This window comes from Cervus elaphus, chromosome 16 (genome assembly GCF_910594005.1).
Source record: "Cervus elaphus chromosome 16, mCerEla1.1, whole genome shotgun sequence".
In the NCBI taxonomy this organism is placed as follows: Eukaryota; Metazoa; Chordata; class Mammalia; order Artiodactyla; family Cervidae; genus Cervus; species Cervus elaphus.
In genome coordinates this window covers 29527250-29552485 of record NC_057830.1, presented here as the reverse complement: position 1 = coordinate 29552485, position 25236 = coordinate 29527250, and the positions used below count along the sequence as shown (strand labels likewise).

General features: G+C 40.8%; 1 protein-coding gene across 13 annotated transcripts in view; it reads left to right on the top strand.

The window, feature by feature from the left end:
- Window positions 1–25236, top strand: part of LOC122709939 (aminopeptidase O (putative)) — a 392862-nt gene that overhangs the window by 298724 nt on the left and 68902 nt on the right. For 8 of the 13 annotated variants that reach the window (XM_043927315.1, XM_043927310.1, XM_043927312.1 and 5 more), the window contains 2 exons: window positions 16712–16888; window positions 17189–17263. In XM_043927315.1, coding sequence (XP_043783250.1) covers window positions 16712–16888; window positions 17189–17263 — 252 coding nt within the window. The remainder of the gene's footprint in view (window positions 1–16711; window positions 16889–17188; window positions 17264–25236) is intronic. The other 5 variants (XM_043927317.1, XM_043927318.1, XM_043927314.1 and 2 more) reach the window with 1 other exon arrangement.

Below are 25236 nucleotides of genomic sequence, written 5' to 3'. Positions count from 1 at the left end.
GGAGAAATATCAATAACCTCAGATATGCAGATGACACCACCCGTATGGCAGAAAGCGAGGAACTAAAGAGCCCCTTGATGAAAGTGAAAGAGGAGAGTGAAAAAGTTGGCTTAAAATTCAACATTCAGAAAACCAAGATCATGGCATCTGGTCCCATTCCTTCATGGCAAATAGGTGGAGAAACAGTAACAGACTTTATTTTTTGGGGCTCCGAAATCACTGCAGATGGTGACTGCAGCCATGAAATTAAAAGACACTTATTCCTTGGAAGGAAAGTTATGACCAACCTAGCAGCATATTAAAAAGCAAAGACATTACTTTGCCGACAAAGGTCCATCTAGTCAAAGTTATGGTTTTTCCATTAGTCATGTATGGATGTTTGAGTTGATCTATAAAGAAAGCTGAGCGCCGAAGAATTGATGCTTTTGAACTGTGGTGTTGGAGAGGACTCTTGAGAGTCCCTTGGACAGCAAGGAGATCCAATCAGTCCATCTTAAGGAAATCAGTCCGGAATATTCATTGGAAGGACTGATGCTGAAGCTGAAACACCAATACTTTGGCCACCAGATATGAAGAACTGACTCATTGGAAAAGACCCTGATGCTGGGTAAGATTGAAGGCGGGAGGAGAAGGGGATGACAGAGGATGAGATGGTTGGCATCACCAACTCAATGGACATGAGTTTAAGTAAACTCCAGAAGTTGGTGATGGACAGGGAGTCCTGGCATGCTGCATTCAATGGGCTCACAAGAGCTGGACATGACTGAGCAACTGAACTGAACTGATCTGAACTGGGGAACTGGAGAGGTTGACTTCTGTACTTGCCAATTTCAGCCAGGATGCCAAGTCCTTTAGAAGACAACATGCTTGGAGACTAGAGACTCGGCTGTACTGCCCCCATCCCCCACCCCCCCTTAGTCACAAGTTGTCCAGCTTATTGTGCAGGAGAGTCCACGTGATTGTTCTCAAGGTGCGGTTTCCAGTGGGTCATGAACATACAGCCATTACCTGTTCTTCATGTTCATACATATTGCACACCCATAGAGAGATTCACTTAAGTAAGGACATTGTAGCTCTTGTAAAGAGTGATTCTATTTAACAGAATTTCTTTGAGCAGTGCTTTATCTGTTTCATATAGAGAGATTTTAGAAAGAAGGAACAGGTAAACTCAAAGAATTATGACAAAGATACCAGCTTTGGATTACAAACCTCTGTCAATAGAAAAACATCCAATTCAAACTTTTAAGAGGAACTGCTCCCATTCTCTCTTCTATTAGGCGGAAGACATACTCTGGTCGGTTCTCATCAAAGGCACATTATTCTTTTTTTTTTTTGGCACATTATTCTATATTTGCATCGTGCCCTTCCCACGCCCAGGGAAAGCCCTGAGACCTAACCTTGAAGTGGGTTGTGTACATGAGTGCACACACATGCAGGCCTCTTTGACTCTTTGACATCACAAAGCATCATTGCATAAGCGGATGCTCAGATCTGAATCCCAGGCCTGTGGGCGGCAGCTCCTACTGTGGCCATTCACAGCACTCACTGGACTTCCACCCTTGTTTGCTGCCTGCCAGAATATCTGCTGACAAGAAAAGCTATTAGGAACACTTGACTGCTTTTAGAACAGGGGGCTTTTTTCTTCTCTTTTGTGGAGAACCATTATGTTGTATAAAATGGATGTGTATTTAATATCTATATGGTATATATCTTTTGGGTATCGCCTCTATTGCTTCATGGCTAAATTTTAGGCTTTTCTGGCGTTGCACAAATTTCAGTCTGCTTTAGAATCCTAGGTAGGAATGAATCTTGGAGAAGAGCTCATCTTTTCACCCATGGGATAGCTGTACCCCAGGGGATGCATACTGATGTGCCCAAGCTCCAAACCCTAGTTAATGGCAGAGCCAGGGCTGCAATCTAGGACCCTAGACTAGGGTCTAGACTGAGGGTCCTCAGTCTACCCAATTAATGCATTTTGCATTTTTTGCAGGACTGCTTTTAATCCAAATTAATTCAGTCCCATTCTTGCCTTAGACCTATAAAGAGATAGTAAATAAATACAGCAGAAAGCCCAAGCAAGGATGATTTTTAATTAATGACTGCTCTCTTCCCTGAATATGTTTATTTCTATTATTTAGAAGGCCAAAAAAATGTACTTTGTGTGTGCAGGAATGTGAATCTCACAATCCAGGGCTTTTCATAAATATTGTCACAGGCATACACAATCCTCTTCCATTTAGATGCTTCTAAATGGGAGCCCTGTGTGTCTGATGGAATAGTTTGCATAGAAAGTATGAGGAACTTCTCTGGTGATCCAGTAGTTAAGACTCCACCTTGCAATGCAGGGGATGTGAGTTCAGTTCTTGGTCAGGGAACTAAGATCCCACATGCTGCAGGGCAAATAAGCCCTCACACTGAGCCTGCGTGCTGTAACTAAGACCCAACTCAGCCAAATAAATATTTTAAAAAGGAAGAAAGAAAGTATGGGCTTTATTGCACTGAACAATTGTTAACTGCGTGTGTGTGTGTGTGTGTGTGTGTGTGTATGTGTGTGTGAATGAATGTGAGTGTCGTAGAGATTAGTTTAGGTCTTTGTCTTTTGAGAGATGCAACTATTCCTCTCATGAGATGGAAACTAAATTAGATTATAAATACCAGGTCATCAAAACAACAAATGAGAAAAAGCAATTGGCTGAACCAAAAAGTGTCCTTATGTATCTTCCAAAGCATTTAAGGGATGAGTCCTGTGTCCAGTTCTTTGCGTTCACTAGCCAACACCAACCAGAGTCCCTGGCTTTTGCCCTCCTCTGTCCCCTCTGCTAAGCCAGAGGAGGAGAATGCCAGGGGCACAGCTCTGTGGCGGCCAACCAGCAAGTGTATCACAGGTCAGGGTAACAGTCAATGGTTGTCAAATTGTCCAAATCCAAATGTGTGTTTAAAGAAGGGCAGCGTTCACGTCACACATATCTCTGAATGGCAGTTGTTCATGATTTATAGGTGTTTGGTAATGAGTGTGTTCAGTTCATTCAGCCGAAGACCCTATCCTTCCCGGTTAATCCTCTGCCTCCAGCCTTTATAAGCTCAGTATTTTCTGCTTCTGATCCTGTCTAGTTATAACTGCTACCATCACACTCTGAGTGGGATTCAGACAATTTGATGCATAAAATGTCAGGCTGCATTATTCTGAGATTAGTGAACAAGAGTGGAGGCTGGATAGAGGAGGAGAGTCAATTGTGTTATATGCAATGTGCTGTTTCGACAGAGCATGCAGCAGTGTAGTTTTATTCTGCTATGTCCTATGTTGGATGGAGGAGGCATCTGACACATTAAGTTCAGCTTCGGAGAGAGCCCTGTACCACCAAGCTGTGTGGCTGTGTGCGAACCACTTGCCTTCTCTGAGTCCTCACTACTTCTTTGAGGAAAGAGGGGAACAGCCCTAGGTGAAGGTCAGAGCCATTTTGAGCCTCATGTCACTATACCTTGCTGAGGCTTCAGCTCTTGTCAACTCTGAAAGGAGGAAGTTGGAATTAACTTTTCCTCCAAGTGTCTTCCTTTCCTCTCCAGCAATCTGTTGAACTGTCCTCAGACTGAAAACTTGCTCTTAGTTTGGAGTGATATCAGGAAAGTTTTCATATGTTTCGTCCTGAGTGGTGCTTTACAAATGTACACGCAATTAAGTAATAGTCAGTCTGCCAGAACATTTATGCTGGTTGATCATTGAAGGATAGGCATTTGCTTCTATTAATAATTAAAATCAAGTATTCACAGGTATTAACCTGTTTGACCCTCAGGAGATGAAAACAATTTTGGTAGGGTTGTTAATGTCTTAAAATTCCTGCATATCAATAAAAACTGCAGTGAGTTTTACCTTGGACCATGGCAACTATTTCTAGGATACATTTTGAGACATAAATAATGGTTCATTGTCCAAATATATGTTCATTGTCCAACTGATCTTGGGAAAAATCATCCAGTGAGTTCTCAGTTGCTTTTTGAAGGAGGGAAAAACACTGGGGCAAATGCTCCAGAAGGCACACCTCATTTTTGTGCTGCTTTTATAGTTAAACCATTAGAGTATTTGCCACTTTAAAAATAAAAACAGAGCCAGTAATGAAATATTTATGAGAAATTGCTACAGTGATTGCTACATAGTTTCTAGCGGAATGTTGCCGTGTTTCTTATATTGAGAAAATAGAACCTATTCAGTGTTGAGGTAAAACAAGAAATGATCAAACCCAGATGCTTTCCTAAAATTATATTTTCAGTGCATTTATATGTCTGTTTCAAACTGTGCTACATGCTAAAAATATTTTCCTTTGTAGGCTGAGGGAAATTTCAAACCACGTCAAGAGCATCATAGATCAGATGGTTTTTCTTAAAAGCGTTAAGGGCATCCTGGTTGTTATTAGCCCTAGCTTTATAAGATGACATTATTTATGCCGCAAAGAGTCACCATTCAGTTCTTAATTTCAGCAACTTTATTGGCATGAAAATGCATGGGAGGTAGTTCAGAATCAAGACATCAGAATGGGGGACAGAGACTTCAGGGCAGCAAGTGACAATGAGGCCAGCCTGGAGAGAGTCCCTTCAACCCTGCTGCCCACTGCCCTGCAGAGAAGTCGCTCCCCAGGTCCAGGGCTCCCTCTGCCTCTGTTCCAGGGACTCCATCTCCTCTTGCCTCTCTGCTTGCTCCCTCTCCCCTCAGCTGTGCATGCTGAAGGTTCATATCCCATGTGGCCAACCATAGACACATTCTCTTTAAGACTCTTCTTGGTTGTATTTATTACAAAGTTGACTTCTCCTGAGTTCTTACTGGTTCTCTCCTCCCCAAGTTGTATTTCTTTGTTACTGCATTGATTTCGTGATTGAGAGATGTCTTCCCGGTTTTGGCATAAATACTTTTAGTGAATTAAACTGTAAGTGGGTAAATCAAAGAATGTATAAGTTGTATAACTCCCTGTGAGAGTGAAAGTCGCTTAGTCATATCCAACTCTTTGTGACCCCATGGACTGTAGCCCGCCAGGTTCCTCTGTCCATGGAATTCTCCAGGCCAGAGTACTGAAGTGGGTAGCCATTCCCTTCTCCAGGGAATCTTCCCAACCCAGGGATCGAACCCAGGTCTCCCGCATTGCAGGCAGATTCTTTACCGTCTAAGCCCCCTGTAGAAGTGTATTTTTTATTTAATCCTTCTCCCCTCCCCCCAGAACACTGGGGTATATTATTTTATGTATTAGAATATCCAGAATGAAAAAAGGGCTATCATTTTATTGAGTCAGTGCATTTTATTGAGTACGATGCTCAGTTTCTTATACTTAGTATATACAATTGCTGTATGCTTCTAGTCATAGCTCTCTCACCTGATGTCAACCTTGTTGACATCATTATTACACGCACGTTATGGATGAGGAAAAGGAAACCTGTCTAACTTAAAGGCCCAAGTTATTAATTATCACATTATTGTTGGTTTTAAATGTATGTTGCTGCTATTAGGATTTTAAGATGTTTTCGCATCTAGCACCTGGTCAGGCTGGTATCTTCAGAAAAGAATGTAGAAACATCAAATTTCACTTTATGGTCTTCCTGTAACAACAGCAAGCATATTGTTTTAAGTGAGGCGGGGTCAGAAACAGAATGATCTCCTGGAGAAACAGGCATACAAGAGAAAGAGAACTTGCTCCATCGCTTCCACCAGTCCTTTGGGAAGGGACAGGCCCTAGTTTACGGTGGCTGAGATGGGTCCCATCTCTCAGGCTCTGTCCAGCGGTATCGTGTCTGTGTGGTGGTCGAAGGAGCCTTTTTACTAGGCTGTCAGAACTCGGTTATTTTGAGATCTCTGAAAGGTTGTGTGCTGTGCTGTGCTTCGCTAGTCATGTCCGATTCTTTGTGACCCCATGGACTGCAGCCCCCAGGCTCCTCTGTCCATGGGGATTCTCCAGGCAAGAATAGTGGAGTGGGTAGCCTTTCCCTTCTCCAGGGGATCTTCCCAACCCAGGGATCAAACCCAGGTCTCCCGCACTGCAGGTGGATTCTTGACTGGGCCACTACTTAGGTTCAAAATACCAGACAAGTTTTCATTTCTGAGGGGAAAGAGGGAAGGAATTAGTGTTAACTGGTCTATTTGTTGACTTCACCATTCTCATTGTGTTCTCAACATAGCTCTGCAAGGCAGATGGCATTATCTCTGTTTTATAGGGGCTGTATGCCATAGAGATGGCAGGAATGGATGCACCCATTGGAGGAGTCTAAATTCTCAACAGTGTACTTCCCGTTACACATGGCTTTGTACAGAAATACTTAGGCCACATTCACAAGCCAGCACCAAAAAATAGCAATAGCATATTTGGTTGTATATTTGCATGATCCAGTGCCCTTGAACCTGAGAGCAAGGCAGTAAAATAAGAAGTGCTCAAATAGAAGGCAAAGCTAAAATAGACCATAGTATTTAAACTGCAAACTGGAAAAAAAAAATAAACTATAAATTGAAATCCATTATAAAAACAATCAAATGACCACAAGATTGTTAGGTTTAAGAGATTCTAACATACCCAATATTAATATGAATATAAATGAGCTGGGTGGATTTTTTAATTCTGTGTATTAGGAGATGTTTATGATGAGTCTAATAAAGCTCCAGTGTTCTTTGTGGTTCTTTTCCATCTCATACTACTGGGCACAAAAGCTATGTTGTGTGCAGAATAGCTGGGTTTATCCCTACTAGAAAGAATTTATGTTTGGTATCTAAAGAACAATGCGAGTTTGCTGCTTGGCTGATCAATGCTGGATCAAGTTCACATTCCCCGGCTCCTACTCTCCCACCTACATGCAGGGGGTGGAAGCGGAGCCCAGGGAGGGAGGGAGAGAGAAAGACAGAGAGAGATGTGAGCTCCGGCTTTCCTAATATGGACACAGCTGGGCCTGTGTAGCATTAAATATTGATTTAATCCACCGCTGGAGGAAACATCCTATAAAAAGTAAAGAGATTAGCAGCCAATTAATTCTGGCCCCTCCCATTATTTTTCCAGAACATCTCTTAGATGGATCTGAATGTTTGGTGAACAAACATTGTGGAAAATAGCTTTTTCTCATGTATTATTTACATTTGGGACAGGCACCCCACCTCCCAAATTGTGATGGATTTTACTCTCCCGTGTGTGTGTGTGTGTATGTGTGTGTTCCTACTTCTTAATAAAGGTAGGATGATTTAGGCCCATTCCTGTCATTTGCAAATTGTGACTTCATTGGGTTCCTTTGGGAGGCCAGATGATAGGCAATCCAGTCTGAGTGCCAAGATTTTTTTTTCTTTCTTTTTTTTTTTTTTTTTCATTTTTATTAGTTAGTTGGGCAAGATTTTTAAAAATAGAAATATTGGCAAAAGAAAAACAGACATGCCAAGGGCCACAGAGTCTAAGAAGCACGGCACTCCATGCGCACGCACTTACAGATACCACACCCATTCCATTTAAGGGACTAGCCAAAGGGACCTAGACATGAGTGTTTGCTTTTCAAACTAGTGAAGTATTAACATATATGTTTGTGTTTTAAATGAATAGCTGGTATCATGGGAATTCCCTGGCCCTCCAACGGTTAGGACTTGGCACTTGGACTGCTGGAGCCTGGGTTTAATCCATGGTTGAGGAGCTGTAAGATCTGTAAGATCCCATAAGCCACGTGGCAGAGCCTAAATAGATAATAACCGATAAAGCATTTTTCCAGAATAGTTTTCCTGTAATATCAATGTAGGGTGTCTTTCCTAAACACGGAAGTCCATTTGGTTAAAGCATGGTGCCCGAGGCTCAAGGAAGGCTACCTGGGTTTCCTCCTGTGTGAAATAGCTTTTGCACACAGCAAAGGGTCTCTTCCACTGGTCTTTTCCACTATCCTCAAATCCGATGCAACAATATTCCAAATACTTACACATTTCAAGGGAATGGGTGGCAGCCATCAACATGATCAGAACATTGTTCACAAGGGATGCGTGGGAAACATACCACCTCATGTGTACAGAATTCCAGGTCAGCCCTGGAATCAGGGTCCCTGAAGATGAGGACCTATGCTGTTTTCAGTCAGGATCCAGAATCATATTAATGAGGAACCTGGAAAAAATTAAAATGTCAAATATCCACCATTTTTGCCTTTCTTTGGGGTACTGTTGAGATCTTCTACTTCTTTTTAATTCTTGTGTGTACTCTGTGTGTGTGTGTGTGCGCGCGCGCGCGCACACACATGCACGCATGTGCTTAACTAATCTTGCCCCGAAGTTTACCTCTAAGAGTAAGCCACAGGAAATGCTACCCTGGGTCAGCCAGACAGCCCATCCTGTCCAGCTATGTGTTTGCCATCTGCCCAAAGGGACTTATTGTAATAGAACACAATAGGTGGCTATCCTCTGTGGCATTGACCTTGAAATTTAGATGTCTCCCAAACACCTGGACTTATTAGAGATGGGTCATCATTAAAATGATCCAAACTAGTGGTTCTCAACATAGGTTACACATTGGAATCCCGGTGAGGGAGGGGGGCTTGTGTGCCGGGGTGCCCACTTTCACAGTGGTCTGGAGTGCCTCCTGGGCATTAGGCTTTGTAAACTGTCCTGGTGATTCTAATGAGCAGTCAGGAGTTGGTAAACATTGATCTGATACCACCCCTACATAATTTTATATTTCACCTGTGAAACTCTTTAAGATTATTGTGTGCAAGAATGTTCAGTTTGGTTCAGTTCAGTCGCTCAGTCGTGTCCGACTCTTTGCGACCCTATGGACTACAGCATGCCAGGCCTCCCTGTCCATCACCAACTGCCAGAGTTTACTCAAACTCATGTCCATTGAGTCGGCAGTGCCATCCAACCATCTCATCCTCTGTTGTCCCCTTCTCCTCCCACCTTCAATCTTTCCCAGCATCAGGGTCTTTGCAAATGAGTCAGCTCTTTGAATCAGGTGGCCAAAGTATTGGAGTTTCAGCTTCAGCATCCAATGAACACTCAGGACTGATTTCCTTTAGGATGGACTGATTGGATCTCCTTGCAGTCCAAGGAACTCTCAATCAAGAGTCTTCTCCAACACCACAGTCCAAAAGCATCAATTCTTCGGTACTCAGCTTTCTTTATAGTCCAACTGTTACATCCATACATGACTACTGGAAAAACCATAGCCTTGACTAGACGGACCTTTGTCAGCAAAGTAATGTCTTTGCTTTTTAATATGCTGTCTAGGTTGGTCATAACTTTCCTTCCAAGGAGTAAGCGTCTTTTAATATCATGGCTATAGTCACCATCTGCAGTGATTTTGGAGCCCAAAAAAATAAAGTCTGCTACTGTTTCCACGGTTTCCCCATCTATTTGCCATGAAGTGATGGGACTGGGTGCCATGATCTTAGTTTTCTGAATGTTGAGTTTTAAGCCAACTTTTTCATTCTCCTCTTTCACTTTCATCAAGAGGCTCTTTAGTTCTTCTTCACTTTCTGCCATTAGGGTGGTGTCATCTGCATATCTGAGGTTATTGATATTTCTCCTGGCAATCTTGATTCCAGCTTGTGCTTCAACCAGCCCAGTGTTTCTCATGATGTACTCTGCATATAAGTTAAATAAGCAGGGTGACAATATACAGCCTTGACGTACTCCTTTTCCTATTTGGAACCAGTCTGTTGTTCCATGTCCAGTTCTGTTGCTTCTTGACCTGCATACATATTTCTCAGGAAGCAGGTCAGGTGGTCTGGTATTCCCATCTCTTGAAGAGTTGTCTACAGTTTATTGTGATCCTCACAGCCATGAATGTTAAGCACCTATAAAGAATTGCAGTCATACATGTATACTGAGGGCAATATACTAATATCTGTTTTCTATAATGTCTGTTCCAAGAGACCTTTATGGAATAGGATTATATGTTACAGGCTGTGTTTTAATCTATATGTTTTATTTGTGGTTTATTCTCTAATAAGCAGATCTCTTCTCTTGTGGCTCAGCTGGTAAAGAATCTGCCTGCAATGTGGGAGACCTGAGTTAGATCCCTGGGTTGGGAAGATCCCGGGGAGGAAGGCATGGCAAACCCACTCCAGTATTTTTGCCTGGAGAATCCCCATGGACAGAGGAACCTGGAGGGCTGCAGTCCATGGGGTTGCAAAGAGTCAGACACAACTGAGTGACTAAGCACACATATAGAAGCACATATCTTAAAGTCAGGCAAGATGTTCCCTGAGGTCTCCTGCTGGCATAGAAAGAACACTACATTTCCATGCAGGAGATCTAAGGCCACACAATGTGAGATACTAAAGGCATTACACTTCCTGAAGACTCATTCTCTTCATCCTGAAGATGGGACAGTGTGAGAAACAAACAGAACAATATATGTGGAAGCGCTTTGCAAACTTAATCCTGTACAAAACTGACTGCTCTGGTTCTTTCTACCCCATCTGAGGTTCCGTGGTCTCTGGTACATGTAATACTTCAGCACTTTTTTTTGTCTTCAGGTCACTTTCCCCCAGCTTTTAGTGATGTTGTGTTGCTTCTTACTTCCAGTAGTCTAGACTTTGATAAGTAACAACTGCCTCCCCTGGTAAGCACATTGCATGTCATTTGATCTTCTCAACTCTATGAGAAAGAGGCTTAAAGAGGTCATACAGCTAATATGTGGCAGAGTCTGGATTCAAAGCCAGACAGGCTGTCTGGGCACTTATACCATGTCGCCTTACTGCCTGGTCACACTAGTCTCCTGAGAACAAGGTGGAGTCTTATTCATCTTTGTATTCACAAAGTCCAGTGTTACGTTTTGCAGTAGGCAAACTCCATATGTTTGTTAAATGACTAACCGGTCTATATGTTCCTCTGGTTTTGATATCAGTCAAAAGTGATAAAATACTTGGTTGGTTAACATTTTTTATATCAGTCCTCTGTGATGTTTGTATAGTATATTTATTTTTGGCTTTATTTTTTAACAGTTCTTTCCCTCAATTTTTATAAGTAGGGTTAATCATATGTCCTTACGTTCTATACTTAATTCACTGCTAAATGTTGTTAATGGAGCAAAATATTAGAACCATAAAATTTTTTTCAGACCCCCGTTTCTCCCTCCAAAAAAGAAAAAGAAAGTTAAAGAAATTAAAATAACCCCCCAATATTTTATTTATTTATATTCCTTTTTGTCCAAAACAGAAGTAAGCAAACTCTTGGAAAGCAAAATATAAAATGATAAAAATAAGTTAAAGTAAGAAAACTGAAGCAAGATGAAAATAATGTTAGGAAAATAATACACGGGAGGCCAGAACTTATATTAGCATACAATATGTATCTCCTGAAGTTCCTATGCCTGCCTTAAAGTTGGGTCACAGAGCTTTCTAGAATAAGGGAAAGGGATAAATTTGCAGTATTCATGAGGTAAACCAAACCAGTTGCCTAAGTCCAACTATTCCTGTTGTTGATACTATGGAGAAGTTTTTCCTGTGGGTCCTCACAGAAAATTACCATTTAATGTAATAAACAACCCTCTAAAACCATCCTTACAATAAACACTGTGATGGATTTTATGGGCTCTTTTTTATAATGCACCTCAATAAAGGTTGATGGCTTCTTCCCAGAACACAGTGCAGCAAGAGGAATTTCACACAGCACCAGGATGATGCATCCCATGCCAACAGTGTGGTGGTCTGCCTTCACCTAAGAAAATCTCAGACCATCCTGGGTCAGAGTTTGGGTTTCAGCCAACTCTGTGAACCTCCTGACCAGTGGTTTGGGAGGGGGCTGTGCACCGTGGTATATTTTCCTTTGGGAAGCCAATAGTTGATAGCTAATGCTTCATTTAGAGAGGACCAAGAAATGGAAGAACTGAGTATGCTTCCTCAGGCAAGCTTGTAGAAGCTTCTGAGCAACAGTGAATTCAGGAATATGGTTACTAAGAGGAAGAGATTCTGTTAGCCAGGTTACTGCAAAGCACTTTTGGGATAGCTTTCCTTTTTTGAAAACTATGCTTTATAAGGACTTCCACTGAGAAGTTCATTTGGCAGTCCTCTTCAGAAAGAAATTAGGCATTCGTTCTAACACAGGGACAAAACAGGCAATAATACAAATTATAATTTTTCTAAAGTCAAGCAGTCAAATTAAAAAAAAAGGTATCATAAAGGAATGTTACATTTTAAAATGATAGAGCAAAATTTAAAGACATAAACATTGGATAACTTAGCCCCTAATCCTTGCTTGTCATTATTTGCAACTTAAACTAACCTTGATTTTATTTCCAGACATGTGTAGTCTCTTACCTTTTAATTTACCCTGAGTATATGTTGACCTGTAGGGTCCTTCTGTAGCCAGCAAAAGCTTCTGGACCTTTCTCCCTTGTTTGGTACTAAAAGGCCCTTTGACTTCTAGTGGATGGGAGTGTAGTGTAGTGCCCATGGGAGTGTAATCTGCAGTCTGAAGCTATTTGATTTAATTAAAGGGCTCCCCTGGTTTGCCCTCTCCGCCTTCTGCTTGCCTAGGAGGGCATGCTGCTCCTCATTCATCTGGACTGCACCTCACAAGGCAGAAGCACATGTCCATATAACGACATGAAACGTTATCACTGTCATTTTCCATTGAAAGGAATCGTTTCCTCTCAACTAAACAAAAGGAGAAAACAAAAAAAGGGTTTCCTTCCGAAAGTAATCCCCAGCCACTAGGTTAACTAATGCTTTTATTTTAAAGCAATGGCATTTTTCTCAGCTTCTGAAATTTTCTCAGCTTCTGAAATTGTCTTCAGCTATTATAAACTGCTTTGACAAGAGAGTTTCAGAAAACAAGTTTTTTCAAAACTTGCTTCTCTACTAGACAAATAATCTTTAAAAGTGTAATTCAAACAGAAAACATTTGTTTTTAAAAGATAGCTTTAAAGTACTTTCACCACATTTTCAAAGATAATTATTAGAGCATTCATCCTCAACTATAAGAATTTAAATTTTTAAAAAATAGTCTTCAAGTTTCTCCACATCCTACCTTCCCTAGGACCTGCTCATGAAGCAAGGTAGGTTTAGGTGGACAAAAGAAGAAATGTGTTGAGGTTATATTAAATATGATCAAAAAGAATTAATATTTTTCCACTATCATGAAATATGTTAATATTTCATTCAAGATTAAATTCAGTTCCTACCTCCATTTTGGGATATAACTTTAGTGATTAATATATGAGGGAATTAAAAACTTTTATTTCCCATTTGTATTTTTTTTAAAGCATCATTTTAGAAATACCCTGGCAATGTAATTGATATCCCATGGTGTCTCCTTTTTAAAAATGCACAATTCTGTGCTCTTTACAAAATAAGATATTTTAGTAGAGAAACAAAAAGGACTTAACTAGAAAGATCTTCATCTTAAGATTCTCCCCCATGAAATTTCATATGCCATTTATTCAGTCATTTATTCTTACACTGGACATTGAAATCCAATCAGGGAAACAGACGTTTGATAAATTAGTAAAAACTGTTATAGTAGAACTGTAGTAGAACTTCCTTGATAGCTCAGTTGGTAAAGAATTCGCCTGCAATTTGGGAGACCTGGGTTTGATTCCTGGGTTGGGAAGATCCCCTGAAGGAGGGAAAGGCTACCCACTCCAGTATTCTGGCCTGGAGAATTTCCATTCACTTAATACATTTATTGAGCATTTTTCTACTATGTGCCAGGCAGTATTTTTAGTGACTAGATAAAGATCAGTAATAGAAGAGACAGAACTCTTTCTTCCTGGACATTGAAATCCAATCAGGGAAACAGACATTCAGTAAATTAATAAAAATTGTTATAATAGAACTGTACGGTACAGGAGTGAATTCTAATGTAAACTATAGTAGTGTTAGTCGTTCAGTCATGTCCGACTCTTTGTGACCCCATGAACTGTAGCCCGCCAGGCTCCTCTGTCCATGGGATTCTCCAGGCAAGAATACTGGAGTGGATTGCCATTCCCTAGACTTTACTTAATAATGTATCAAATATTGGTTCATTAACTGTAACAAATTCTCTCACTGATGTAAGATACTAATAATAAAAGAAATTGTGAGTCATGTTTGCATACAGGAACTTTGTGACATCTGCACAAATCTTCCTGATTTTCCTAAAAAATAAAGACTCTTAATAAAAAATTTTAAATATCCATAAAAGAGAATTACTTTAAAGTAAATAAATAGGATCTATTAGAAAAATAGCAGGATGACATAATTTGGATTGGGGAGTAAGGAAAGACCTTTCTGGAGAAGTGTTGCTTAAGCCTAGACCTGGAGAGTAAGTAGGAGCCAGCCAGGCAAAGAAGATACCATTTGAACTACCTTTGTAAGTATCATTCTGGTTTCTTTGCTGAGGATGGATTGGGTTTGGGGGGCAAGAGAACAAAGATGGAGTCAAGCGAGCAGGCACTTAGAATGCATCACAGGGGTTGCTACCCACTCAAAGTCCTAGGAGAGCAGAGTGTCAGTAGGATGTTTGTTTTTGCTCAGCTTGTGCAAGAAACTGTTAGGTTCTCTGTGAACTGGGTGCTAGGAGGTTTAAAGGAGACTGTCAATGGCAGCAAGCGGGTGTTCCCAGGTCTCAGTTCCTAAGATCTTTCCAGTGGCTCCGTGGGATTTTTAGAATGAGGAATGATCGTGTGTGTGTGTGTATCTGAGACCACAACCAGATGAAAATTATAAGGGGAGAAGGCTTTTAAGTACTAACTACCCAGCTGTAACAGCAAATTTTTATACAAGTATGTATGAGGTTTAATTTGCAATAGTTACCTTTCTTCCTGCTGCTGAATTGTTGGAATTTACTTTGGCTTTGTTTCTTCTAAGACTGCATATTTTTTAATTGTTGCTAAATCAACCAAGAGGACACTTAAGAAAGGTTCATTTAGGCATGGCACTGTACATCAATATTGAACTGCTTGTATCAGGGTTTTTAGGGACAGTGAATTCCCAAGGAAAAAACTTCTACTGAGAAGAGGGAAATGTCGGTCGGTGATAGATTTCTATTGATTCTGGAACTGTTTTTAGTAGCATGTAAGCTTACATAGTTCAAAGTTTTACTTCCATTTAAAATTAAGCAGCTCTACAATTACATAATCCACTTTATCATTTGTAATTTTTACCTGCCTATGTATGTGCATTTGAGACTTGCAAGCTGTTATTTTTATGCATTTCTTTTACAGTACAAAAATTGTATGTGATGGTTGTACATCATGTATAAAAAGATTCGATAACACTTTGAAAAATCTTTAGCAAATGAGCATGCATTTCATAGCACTTAGCCAATAATGGTTAATATATCGATTTAACGCTCTATAGGCTTTTCTTTTCTTTTCTCTTTTAATTCCGGGAAACACAAACACAAGTCAAGAATCTCCCATTTGAGCAGAACTGTTGTTTGTTTTAGGAAACAGAAATGCATCATCAATGTAATTTTAAGTAGTTCAGTTATGAATATGGGATGAAGGGATAAAATGAAGTTTTCTACTCTGATGTCTCCATTAAGTAGCTCCCCTTTGTGTAAAATACTCCATGGCAAAGTTGCTTCTATTTAAAGTAGTGAGTTTGATCTTGGCTTTGATCTAAAGCTTTTGATCTTGAAAGAAGGATGGGGTAGCAATAAAGAGAGGGCAAGAGAGATTTTCTTTAGAGAAATGCGATAAAGTTAAAGGAATGGCCAAGATCAGCAAACGCGGATGCGACCCGACTGTTCTCCCCAAGCACTGAATCCCCAGGCTGGCTCAGCTGCTGAGGATGGAAAGAAAGCCTTTTGGGGGGTCGGCGGAAAAAAATGAGGGTATCGTACACTTTTATAAACCAAGTGGAAACTTCACCCCTATTTTTGAAAAGGTACTGTTCCCTTCTTAAATTCTACTAGTCGCTTTGTGGGGGAGGGGGGGGGGGGAGTCCAAAGGCCGGGCGAGTGCACCGCCGGCCGCGCTCAACGAGAGCGCATTAGCTCCCGCGACGCGCGGGCAGGGCTCGGAGTTTGCCTTTCACGCGCTCGCGGCTTCTCCCCCAGGAGGTCACCTGCCTCCTCCTCGGAGTCCGGAGGGGGCACTGAAAAACGTCAACTTAATGGCGTCTAATTCATTCCCAGAGGAAACTCCATTAGGAAAGTTCCTCTCCCTCCGCGAAGGCCATCTGAACACTTGGGTTTCTGACCCGCAGAGCGAGTTCAGGCTGACCGCGGCGGGGAGGGCGCTTCTCCTGCTAAGCCCTTTCGCCGGCCGGCGGGTAGCACTTCTGCTCCCACCGCGGCCGAGAAGCCTCTTCGCGGGTACCCCAGGTCCCGCATGGGTGGGGACTGGAAAGGTAAGCGCGCGCGCCGGGGTCGGCCAGCGCCAGCGAGGGCGCGGGCCCGCGCGCGGAGAAGAAAGATGTTTGCGAAGAGAACAATAAAATAGCCGGCACGCCGGCGGGGGCGGGGGCGGAGGCGACCTGCGGGGAGGGTGGCGCGGCCGCCTATACCTTTAAGGCAGGCCCCGCCCCCGCCCAGCGCCCGCCCGCCGCCCGCGCCGCCGCCCGGGCCCCGCGCCGCCCGCCGCCCGCCCTGCGCCTTAGGTGTTGCGGGCCTCTAGCGCCCGCCGCTTTCCGCCGGCTGGCGGGGCGGACGGCTCTGAGCGCGGGCTCCGCCGCCCGGCTCTCACCTTCACCTACTGCGGGCGAGGTAGGGGGTCAGCGCGCCGAGTTGGTGGGGCGCGGGGGAGGGAGGCTGGGGCGGCTCCCGAGATAAACTTGACTCTGTCCCCTTCCCCCGCAGCCGCTGCAGAGGGAGCGCCAGGCCCGGGCGGAGTGCGGGCTCGCGCAGCAAGTGAGCGCCGAGGTGAGTGCGGGCGACGCGGTCCACGCGCTACCTTCCCTGCCTCCCCGGGCCGTGGGTCCCGCGTTGCATCTCTGGCGCGGAGCCCGGGATCGGCGGCGGCGGCGCGCGACCACGGTGGGTAAGATGGCCCTCGTCAGGGGGTTCTTGGCGCGCACCGGTGCGGGGGCGGCCAAGCGGGCTAGTGACGGAGGGAGCGGCCGGGGCGAAGGTCACGGCCTCGGCTCGCCGCAGACCCGAGGGCCCGCAGCGTTGAGGCGGCCTCTGGATGCCCTAAAGGTGCTGGTGGCTCCCCCAGGTGAAGCCGAGGAAGGCTGTGCCGTGAGACCGTCGATCGTTTCTTCTCTCTCGCTGAGGGGCGGCCCTGGCGACCTGTCGTCCTATGTGTAAAAACGCCCTCTGGTTTTTGAACTTCAGGTCGCGAAATGGGTTCGAGTGAACCGGAGACCCCGAAAACGGAAACGAAAGGACAGAGAAGAAGTGTTTGAGAAGGTAGGGGTCCCCGAAAGAGCACTGGATGGAGTTCTTGATCAGTCTCCCCATCTGCCACCCGAATACTTGGTCACAACAATAGGGTAGCATCTTTTTTTTTTTAAGTGGTAATTAAATTTGCAGTAAACCTTAAGATTTACCTAGGTATAGTTCTATAGAAATACTGATTGATAATCCTAGTGATTATCAACGTACTTTGTTCTCAGGAAGTGAAAACGACCCAGGATGCATATTTCTTTCATGCTCTTTAAATAGAGCATTAGGACGAAAAGCCAGTTCCATTACATTATTACATTAGACCAGTAACATTTATTATGGTATATGGTATTACATTATTATGATATAATATCTCTAAAAACCAGGGAGTGCTGTGAATAAATGACCCACAGTATAAGGTTTCTCTGTTTGATCCTGGGAGAGACCACTCACACTCATTAATTTAGACTATAGAGTACTCTCAAAAATGGAGAGAGAAGATGAAAGAAGTGTATTATTTTTGAAACAGTGGAGGGATTTTGTTTACTTAAAGCAAATGAGAAATTTGTTTTTCTGTATTTAGAATTTCAGTATGCTACTTTGCACAAGTTTGGACTACCTGTTTTGTCCTGAAATTGTATTAAGTTAAAACTTGATTTGTCATTGTAGTTAATATTATGAAATAAGGTAAGTAGTCTGTTATTTCCTGAGTGCTTTTGTTGAAAACTCTTAAAAGTGAATGTTTTTACAAACATTGCAGCAGATAGGATTTTTGTTGCTTTTGCTTTAATTATTTTACTGTTTTTTGATTCTTGAAAGCACCAAGGGATTAAAATAGCAGTGTGTTGTTTTTCTGCTGCTAGAATGTATGATGAATCATTTCTGACTCTGAAGCCAAATTCTTGCTGATAGCATTGCTGCCAACTTCTGTGATGTGTTGCCTTAGTATGGGCATTGCAGCGTCCGAGAATGTGCACAAAGCAGATCATAATGAAGGTGATACCAAAGTTTCAGAGTGCATTTAAGGATACTGAGGGCAGCTTCTGCGAGAATTACAAAAAGAACTGGCCTAGGAGTATGGTCATTTGTAAGGAGACATTCAGTGTGTGAAAAGCCCTTCCCTTTTTAAACAAAGAGTCATACATGTCACTTCAGTTAAACAGTAACAGAAAAAGTGGTCGTTTTGAACTGGCTTGAGTTTTCTGACTGTACCTTAGCATGCTATGGTAGGTTGTGTTGGTTTAACTTTTCATGGTCTAGGTGTTTTTAAAAATGTTTGTGAGGTGATGGATGAATGAGATCATAAAATGTCCAAAGAAGGAAAAAGAACTACAAATTGGCTCATTTAGTGGTTAAAAAAATATTTTTTAGCAATTTTTTTTTTAAACCCAAAGTAAAATTATCCAAGCACACAATGTTTCTTGCATAAAAGGAGGGGAAACCCTTTGTGGATTACCAGGTACCATCACTACCGAAATCTGAATTTGAAGTAAACATATCTGTGACCTGACCACTGCCCTCTGAGTATGAGAAGGCTAGGGACTGAGGAGTTTGCCTTCCAAGAAAATTGGAGTTGTTCACTGAGCATTTCTCCTTGAGAGAGGCTATTGTGCTGGAGCTTATGGGGAGGACGTGCTTCTGACTTTTCTTAGAAATTGTGGGCAGTAGTTTTGAGGAGGACATGAAAATGAAGTGGGTTGAGACTGTCATGCCGAGCTTCCTTTCAAGGAATGAAGCTTAAAGCTGACTAGCTTTGAGGGTGGAGGTGGGGGGAGGGGGGCCAGGAGGGGGGGAGTTTAAGAATTGTGCAAGGGAGTATTAATTATCAATGTCTCCAGTTTTTCCTTCTGGTTGTGCACAGCGACTCAGCCCTTTGCCCACTGTTTGGCCTCTGCTGTATCTTGGAGAGAGTTTGGAGCTCACTGAGGCAAAGCATGTGATATTTTCAAGGACAGGGAGAAAGGGGGTGCGATTAGCCACCAAGGGCGTTAGAACGAGTTCTGAAAGGCGCAGAAGCTGTCCAGCAGCTCCTAGCCGAGGTGTGTCCCCTGATCGCCTGAGTGTCTGTTCCAAAATACAGATCAAATTCTGTGGTATTGAATATTCAAACCTAGGTCTTATGTTAACCTTTTGCTGGGATTTGAACCTGTTATTCATTGGAATCTAGGTGGTTAATTTAGCATGGAGTTGAACTATGTTTTTAAAATGTTCACCATGCCACAGGTAGAAGCAATGTTAGTCAATTTTTTTTTCATGCATTTACTGTTTTTCTATAACATTAGAATTTTTCTCCTTTTATTTATTTTATGTGACCATAAAATAAGAAAGAGTTTTAGTTGTTTCTGTGGGTTGGACATTTAAAATCTAGCTATCGCTTTTATTTGCCTACTTTGTCTTGGCCCCTTTCTCTCCCTCCTGCTGCCCTTTTCCTCCATCCCCCAAGTCTCTATTTGCATCTTCAGGCCTCAGGCAGGATTCAGCCCCAGGAATGAACTTGGGGGATGACTGGTCTGTATTTAACTATGCTAGGTCATAGCATTTTTCCTCTGATTTTTACTGACTGGGGGAAAGCAGTCTTCTGACCTGCCTGAGGAAGGGAAACAAAAAGCAGTGCAAGGCCAGAATCTTAAAAAAGGGCATTTGGCTGGAGTTAAACATTAAAGAATGTAATTTTATAGGAATAATTAATTTCCCTCCTTAAAATCTTGAAAGAGCTAAGTGGTGGGCATAAGCTGGTGTAGCTTGAAATATTAATTGAGGTTTGCAGTGAACTCAGAAGGAGAGGCAAAACAAACTTACCCTGTGCTCAACTGTGGGTTAAAATAACGAATAATGAAATAAAGTAAGCTGCTTGAGTGAGAGGTACCACTGCAGAAGTGATTTCAGATGCTCCCTTGGCCTGTCCTGCTGCGTCGCGTCCTTCCCACCCACCCACCAGGTAGCTCTGCTGTCCTTCTGTGCCAGCTAACAGGTTCTCACTTCTTGTCTTTCTGAAAATGAGGCTTTTTTTGTCTGCATTTTCTCCTATGTTCTCTGACATTTGTTTCCGTTTTATTTTATCTTGATGTTTTAGCTCTTTTTTCCACTGGTGTACCTTAATTTCTTTACATTTTTGTTTGCTTATTTGTTTTCTTAATTTTCAGTTTAAAAACTCACCTCTCTTGCTTTTAGTCGTCAGGTATTTTTCTCCTTAACATTCTGATATTCTTCCTTTTTCACTATTTCAAGTTCCTTTTATTTAATTTGAATAATTTATGCAACAGAAAGGCAAGGGGACGTGAACAACTATACAAAGAACAGTTAGGATGAATGGATAAGCCTGCTCTGCAAAGGACTGGTTAAACAATGGTGATGTCAACAGTGAATTGTCCAGTGCATATTTTTTAAAATAATGTTAATATATTTTATTCAGTTGACTATTGGTTTTGAAAGAACACACTTTTTTCCTCCTTTTATCTTTAATTCAAAGATAAATGCCAATTATCCATTGTATTCAAAGATTGAGGACTAATATAAAGTTCTTATAAATATATACATGTAAAATAATACAATGTTTTTGATACTTCTTTTATCAGTATTTCAGGGATTAGGATATACTGTGGAATAATAATTTATGAAATCATATATTCGTAGAAAATACCTGAATGATGTTAATGATTTTTTTTTTTAGAGAAGGAAAATTCCAGTTTTCATGTTTGAAGGAAGCATGCTTCCTACTTTATTCACATCTGATAACAGAGGGAACAAATTTTAAGATACTCGTTTCTGGTCATGATGTCAGAAGTATTCACTGGCATACTTTCAAAACATTGGAAATTCAACAATACTAAGCTTTGCTGTTGTTATTAACAAGCACTCCTTCCTGTGAGTTTGTTTCCAAATAAGAGTCTTGGCGAGGGTGAGATTGGCCTCTTATGAGTAGTCATAAGAAGCACTAGGTACAAATGGTTTCCAACTACAGCACCCTGTAAGGTTACCTTAATTTTTTTCTGCTAGAACCTGAAAAATAATAACCCTTGAGCATAATATTGTTTAAATTTTAGTGAAATTTTCCTTGAAATATCGAGTGAAACATGAAAGTCTAGGAAGATGGTTATGAAAATCGGTTTATAATATTCAGTGGCCATTTTAGTAGGAGCCAAAAATGATAAATTCGATTTTCTGAGTCTTTCAGAGAAAAATACTGGAACTATTTTGTTTGTGATACTAAATTCTGGACCATTTTCACTCTGCTTTTGTTTCACTTGTTCTTTCCACACGCTTGATTCTGAAGTCCTTGATAGACTTGATAATAATTCACAGGACATTTTTTAAATCCAACTTGGTTTAGGCATTTTGCCACTTTTATTGGTCCTTTTAAAATTTTACACATTCTAGGAGAATGTTTTTATTACAGTTTTGATACTGAAATATTCAACATGATAAAGGTAGGTACAAATTTTAAACTAATAAAGTCCTTTACTGCTATTTGTCTTTTGTGACCAAGATCTGTTTTCTATTTGGTTTATGATTTCTGGAAAACAGTATTTAAGACTAATAAAAATTATCTGGTTCTTTCTTGGATCTGTAACAGCAGATGGCAACTGTGTTAGGCTTGACTCTGGAGCTCTTAGTATACAAAGCTTGGCAGAATGGTGCCAGATGAATTTAGAGAGTGCCGAACCAAAGGGTCTTCTTTTCTTTATAGGAACTACTCACATTTAGCAAAATGGTAGGTGCGGCAGCCAGTCTTATGTAATTGAGGCAGCCTTCATGCTGAGTGGTTTCCCAGGCATTGGTGCCCTTTCCTTTTTTCAGAAAAGCTCTTGCCCTGTGAGAATTCATAACCAGTCTACATATATATAGCTGTAATCTCTTACAATAGCTTCATTGATACTTGATCTCGTAGAAAAGCTTTAAGGATCGAATGAGTCACAGCTCTGGAGGCACCAGCCGCCCCTCCCTGACGCCCTCCCTATCAGTGAGTGCCTTTGTGTCCTGCGTTGCTCTGATTGTGCCTTTGGATGACAACTTAACTTGAGTGATGGGGGAAGGCAGAATAATTTATTAAAAATAATTAAAAAGAAACCAAACAAAAGGGTAATTACAACGCTGTTAATATGCAATTTGTTATATTGCTGAAATGTTTGAAACTCAGTCTTTTTCGTGGGTCTCCCTTTTTTCTCTGTAAATCCCTAGAAATCCCTACATAGTTTACGAATTATTCTGTACCCAGGTCTCAGATTAGACCTAGTTTCACAGGATCTTAGTTGTTTTTCTTTTTACCCCTTGGCTGGATCAAGATAGAATTGCTGATAAAATGTGTTTTTGATAGCCTCACGAAGGAATTCTGACCTGTATAATTTTGTATCGTTACATTTTCATCTATTTCATAGATTTATTTTTTTTTAAGACTCTGCAGTTCTTTAAAAAAAAAAAAAGTGAGAATTCCGAGTGTACTGAAAATCCTTCCCATTTTCAGCTGACATGATAGGAAAAATTTAAAGTATTGTTATCCATTTACCCTCACGCACTTATTCACATATTTTTAAAAGAACCTTTGAATGGAACTATTAATATAATAATAGCTGACACTTGTCATGTGTCAAGCACTCTTTTAAGTGCTTTACATGTATCAGTTCATGTAAATGTACCATTAAAGTAGTTCACAAAATAGCAATATGATATGAGGATGTTGTAGACTACGTCAAGCGCTTAGTGAAGGTAGATGAATTATAAACAAGTCGAATAATTGCTGTAGAAGAGAATGCTTTGGGCAAGATTTTAAAATTCTTTTTAACCCAGGCTGTTGACAGTCCTAGACCACCAACATTTAAAGCATACGTTTCAAAGTTAGGAAAATCTCAACCAGCATGTATTTTGAAAACGCTTGAAAGTGTGCAGATAATTACACTGGTGTTGATTTTAGCAGATTTGATGCCAGCAGCCATCAACTCTTACATGCCGTGAGAGATGAAAGCCATTTTAATATAAAACATAAGAGTTTGGCTAGAGAAGGAAGGCGGGCAGGGAAAAATTTCATGACTTTTAGTTTTATAGGAAGCATTAGTTACATTCCTGTGACAGAATGCTTTACTTGGCAATCGTTCCTCATATTAGGCATTTTAGTGAACTGCTGTTTGTGCCTGGTATCATATGGCACTAATAAGATGCATTGTTTTAGTAGCACCTACCGGTGTCAGTGTTGTTTAGGGCCTGTCACTGTTTCCATTAATCTTCTATTTTAGGAGGTCGACGCTAGCATGTGTCTTTAAGTCTAGCCAGCATATATTTCATTTATATTTTTGGGTCTCTGCACAAAGGAAAAATGAGACTCAAACCTTGTGTTTTCAGTGCTTGGCAAAGGACCTAATTATATACACCCCCAGCAAATATTTGTTGAATCAACTAGATGCATGAATCTCACTAATGGTACCTTTATATAAAGTCTTACCTGGCTTCTGCATTAAGAAATTTTAATGACAGAGTTTTTCATTAAAGCACATTTGGTAGAGCTTTACTATCAGTTGTGGGTCATCTTTTTCGTCTTTTCTATAAAAATCTCAAAGCCAGGAAGATGGACACTGACTCCAACTCTGCCTCCTACTTATGTGCTCCTTAAGTTTGTCACTTGAGTTTTGCTTTTATATGAAAATCCTTGTATTTTGTCCAGTTAAGCCAATTTGTATTCATTATAAAACTAATATTCACCATTTTATGATACATTTTTTTCTTTTGTCCTTTTTTCGATATTTAGGAAGGCTTTTGTTTTTGTTCTAATGGTTACTTTCACATTATAACAGATTTTTGCCCCTTGTTCACTTTTGTTTGCTCGTGTTTATTGATTTCTCTGCAATATTTAATATCTAAAATTAGATATTTACCTTTTCTCACCCCCTCCTCTTTATCTTCCATCCTGTGATTTGAAGTGTTTTATCTTTCAGTTTCCAGATAAATACCTGTAACACAGGCAACAAACTAATGTATTTTTCATGTAATTTTCCCATCCCCTTTACCCTTTGTGATAGCTGTATTATATCTACAATGTCAGAGCATGTAGCCATTACACATTATACTGTATCCTTTATAAAATCACTTAGCTTTAATTCTGCAAATAAGTCTGTTTAATGCTCATCATCTACTCTTATATTGATCTTTAGTCATTTTGGTTTTTGAAGCTAGTTCTGTAGTGGATTTCTCAGGAAGAGCTTGGGGCAGCAGTATTTCCTGAGCTCTTGTATGTTTATAAGTTTATACTCTTTGTACATGAAGGTCAGTTCAACTAAACATAAAATCCTTGGCTCATATTTTAAGTATCTTGAATATGTCCCTTCATTGTCTTGCATAAAGTCTGACACTAGCCTCATTTCTTTTCATCAGAGTGACCTGCTTTTTCTCCTGGATGCCCAGATATTTTTTTTTAATTCCAAAAATTTTTATTTAATATATTTCATTGTGGGTCCATTTTCCCAACTGTCACTCACTTTTGAGCTTTATTTTCTTCCTCTGTAAAATGAGAATAATGGCAACTGTTTTTGCTTGCTCAGAGAGTGGATTTGAAGACTAAATGAGATACTGTATGTAAAGTGCTTTAAATTTATTTTACTTCTTATTCTTTAAAGCCCCTTGTTGTCAGGAACTTTAAAATTTTAGAGAATTTAATTTTATATTAAGTTGGATTTGAGTTGGCTTATATTTGTGAGAAATCTAAGTGGATATTCTGAAGTCTACTTTCTGTATGTGGCGATAAATAAGCTCACTCTGATCCACTCGGGCAGAACTACTGGCCTAAAAGCACTGTTACTTTTTGCAAACACCTCTTTAGAAATTCCGTCTCCATCATATTCCTCTCATATGTTAGTTTCCCACAAAAAACTCTGGATTTATGTAATTTTCATTTGTATGTGCGTAAAACAACACAGGGAAAAAAGGACTCTATTCTTCAGAGAGCTGAAAACCTTAAATGAATCTAATCAGTCAGCATATTTTCTTAGATTTGTTGTATATAAGGCCTTGTG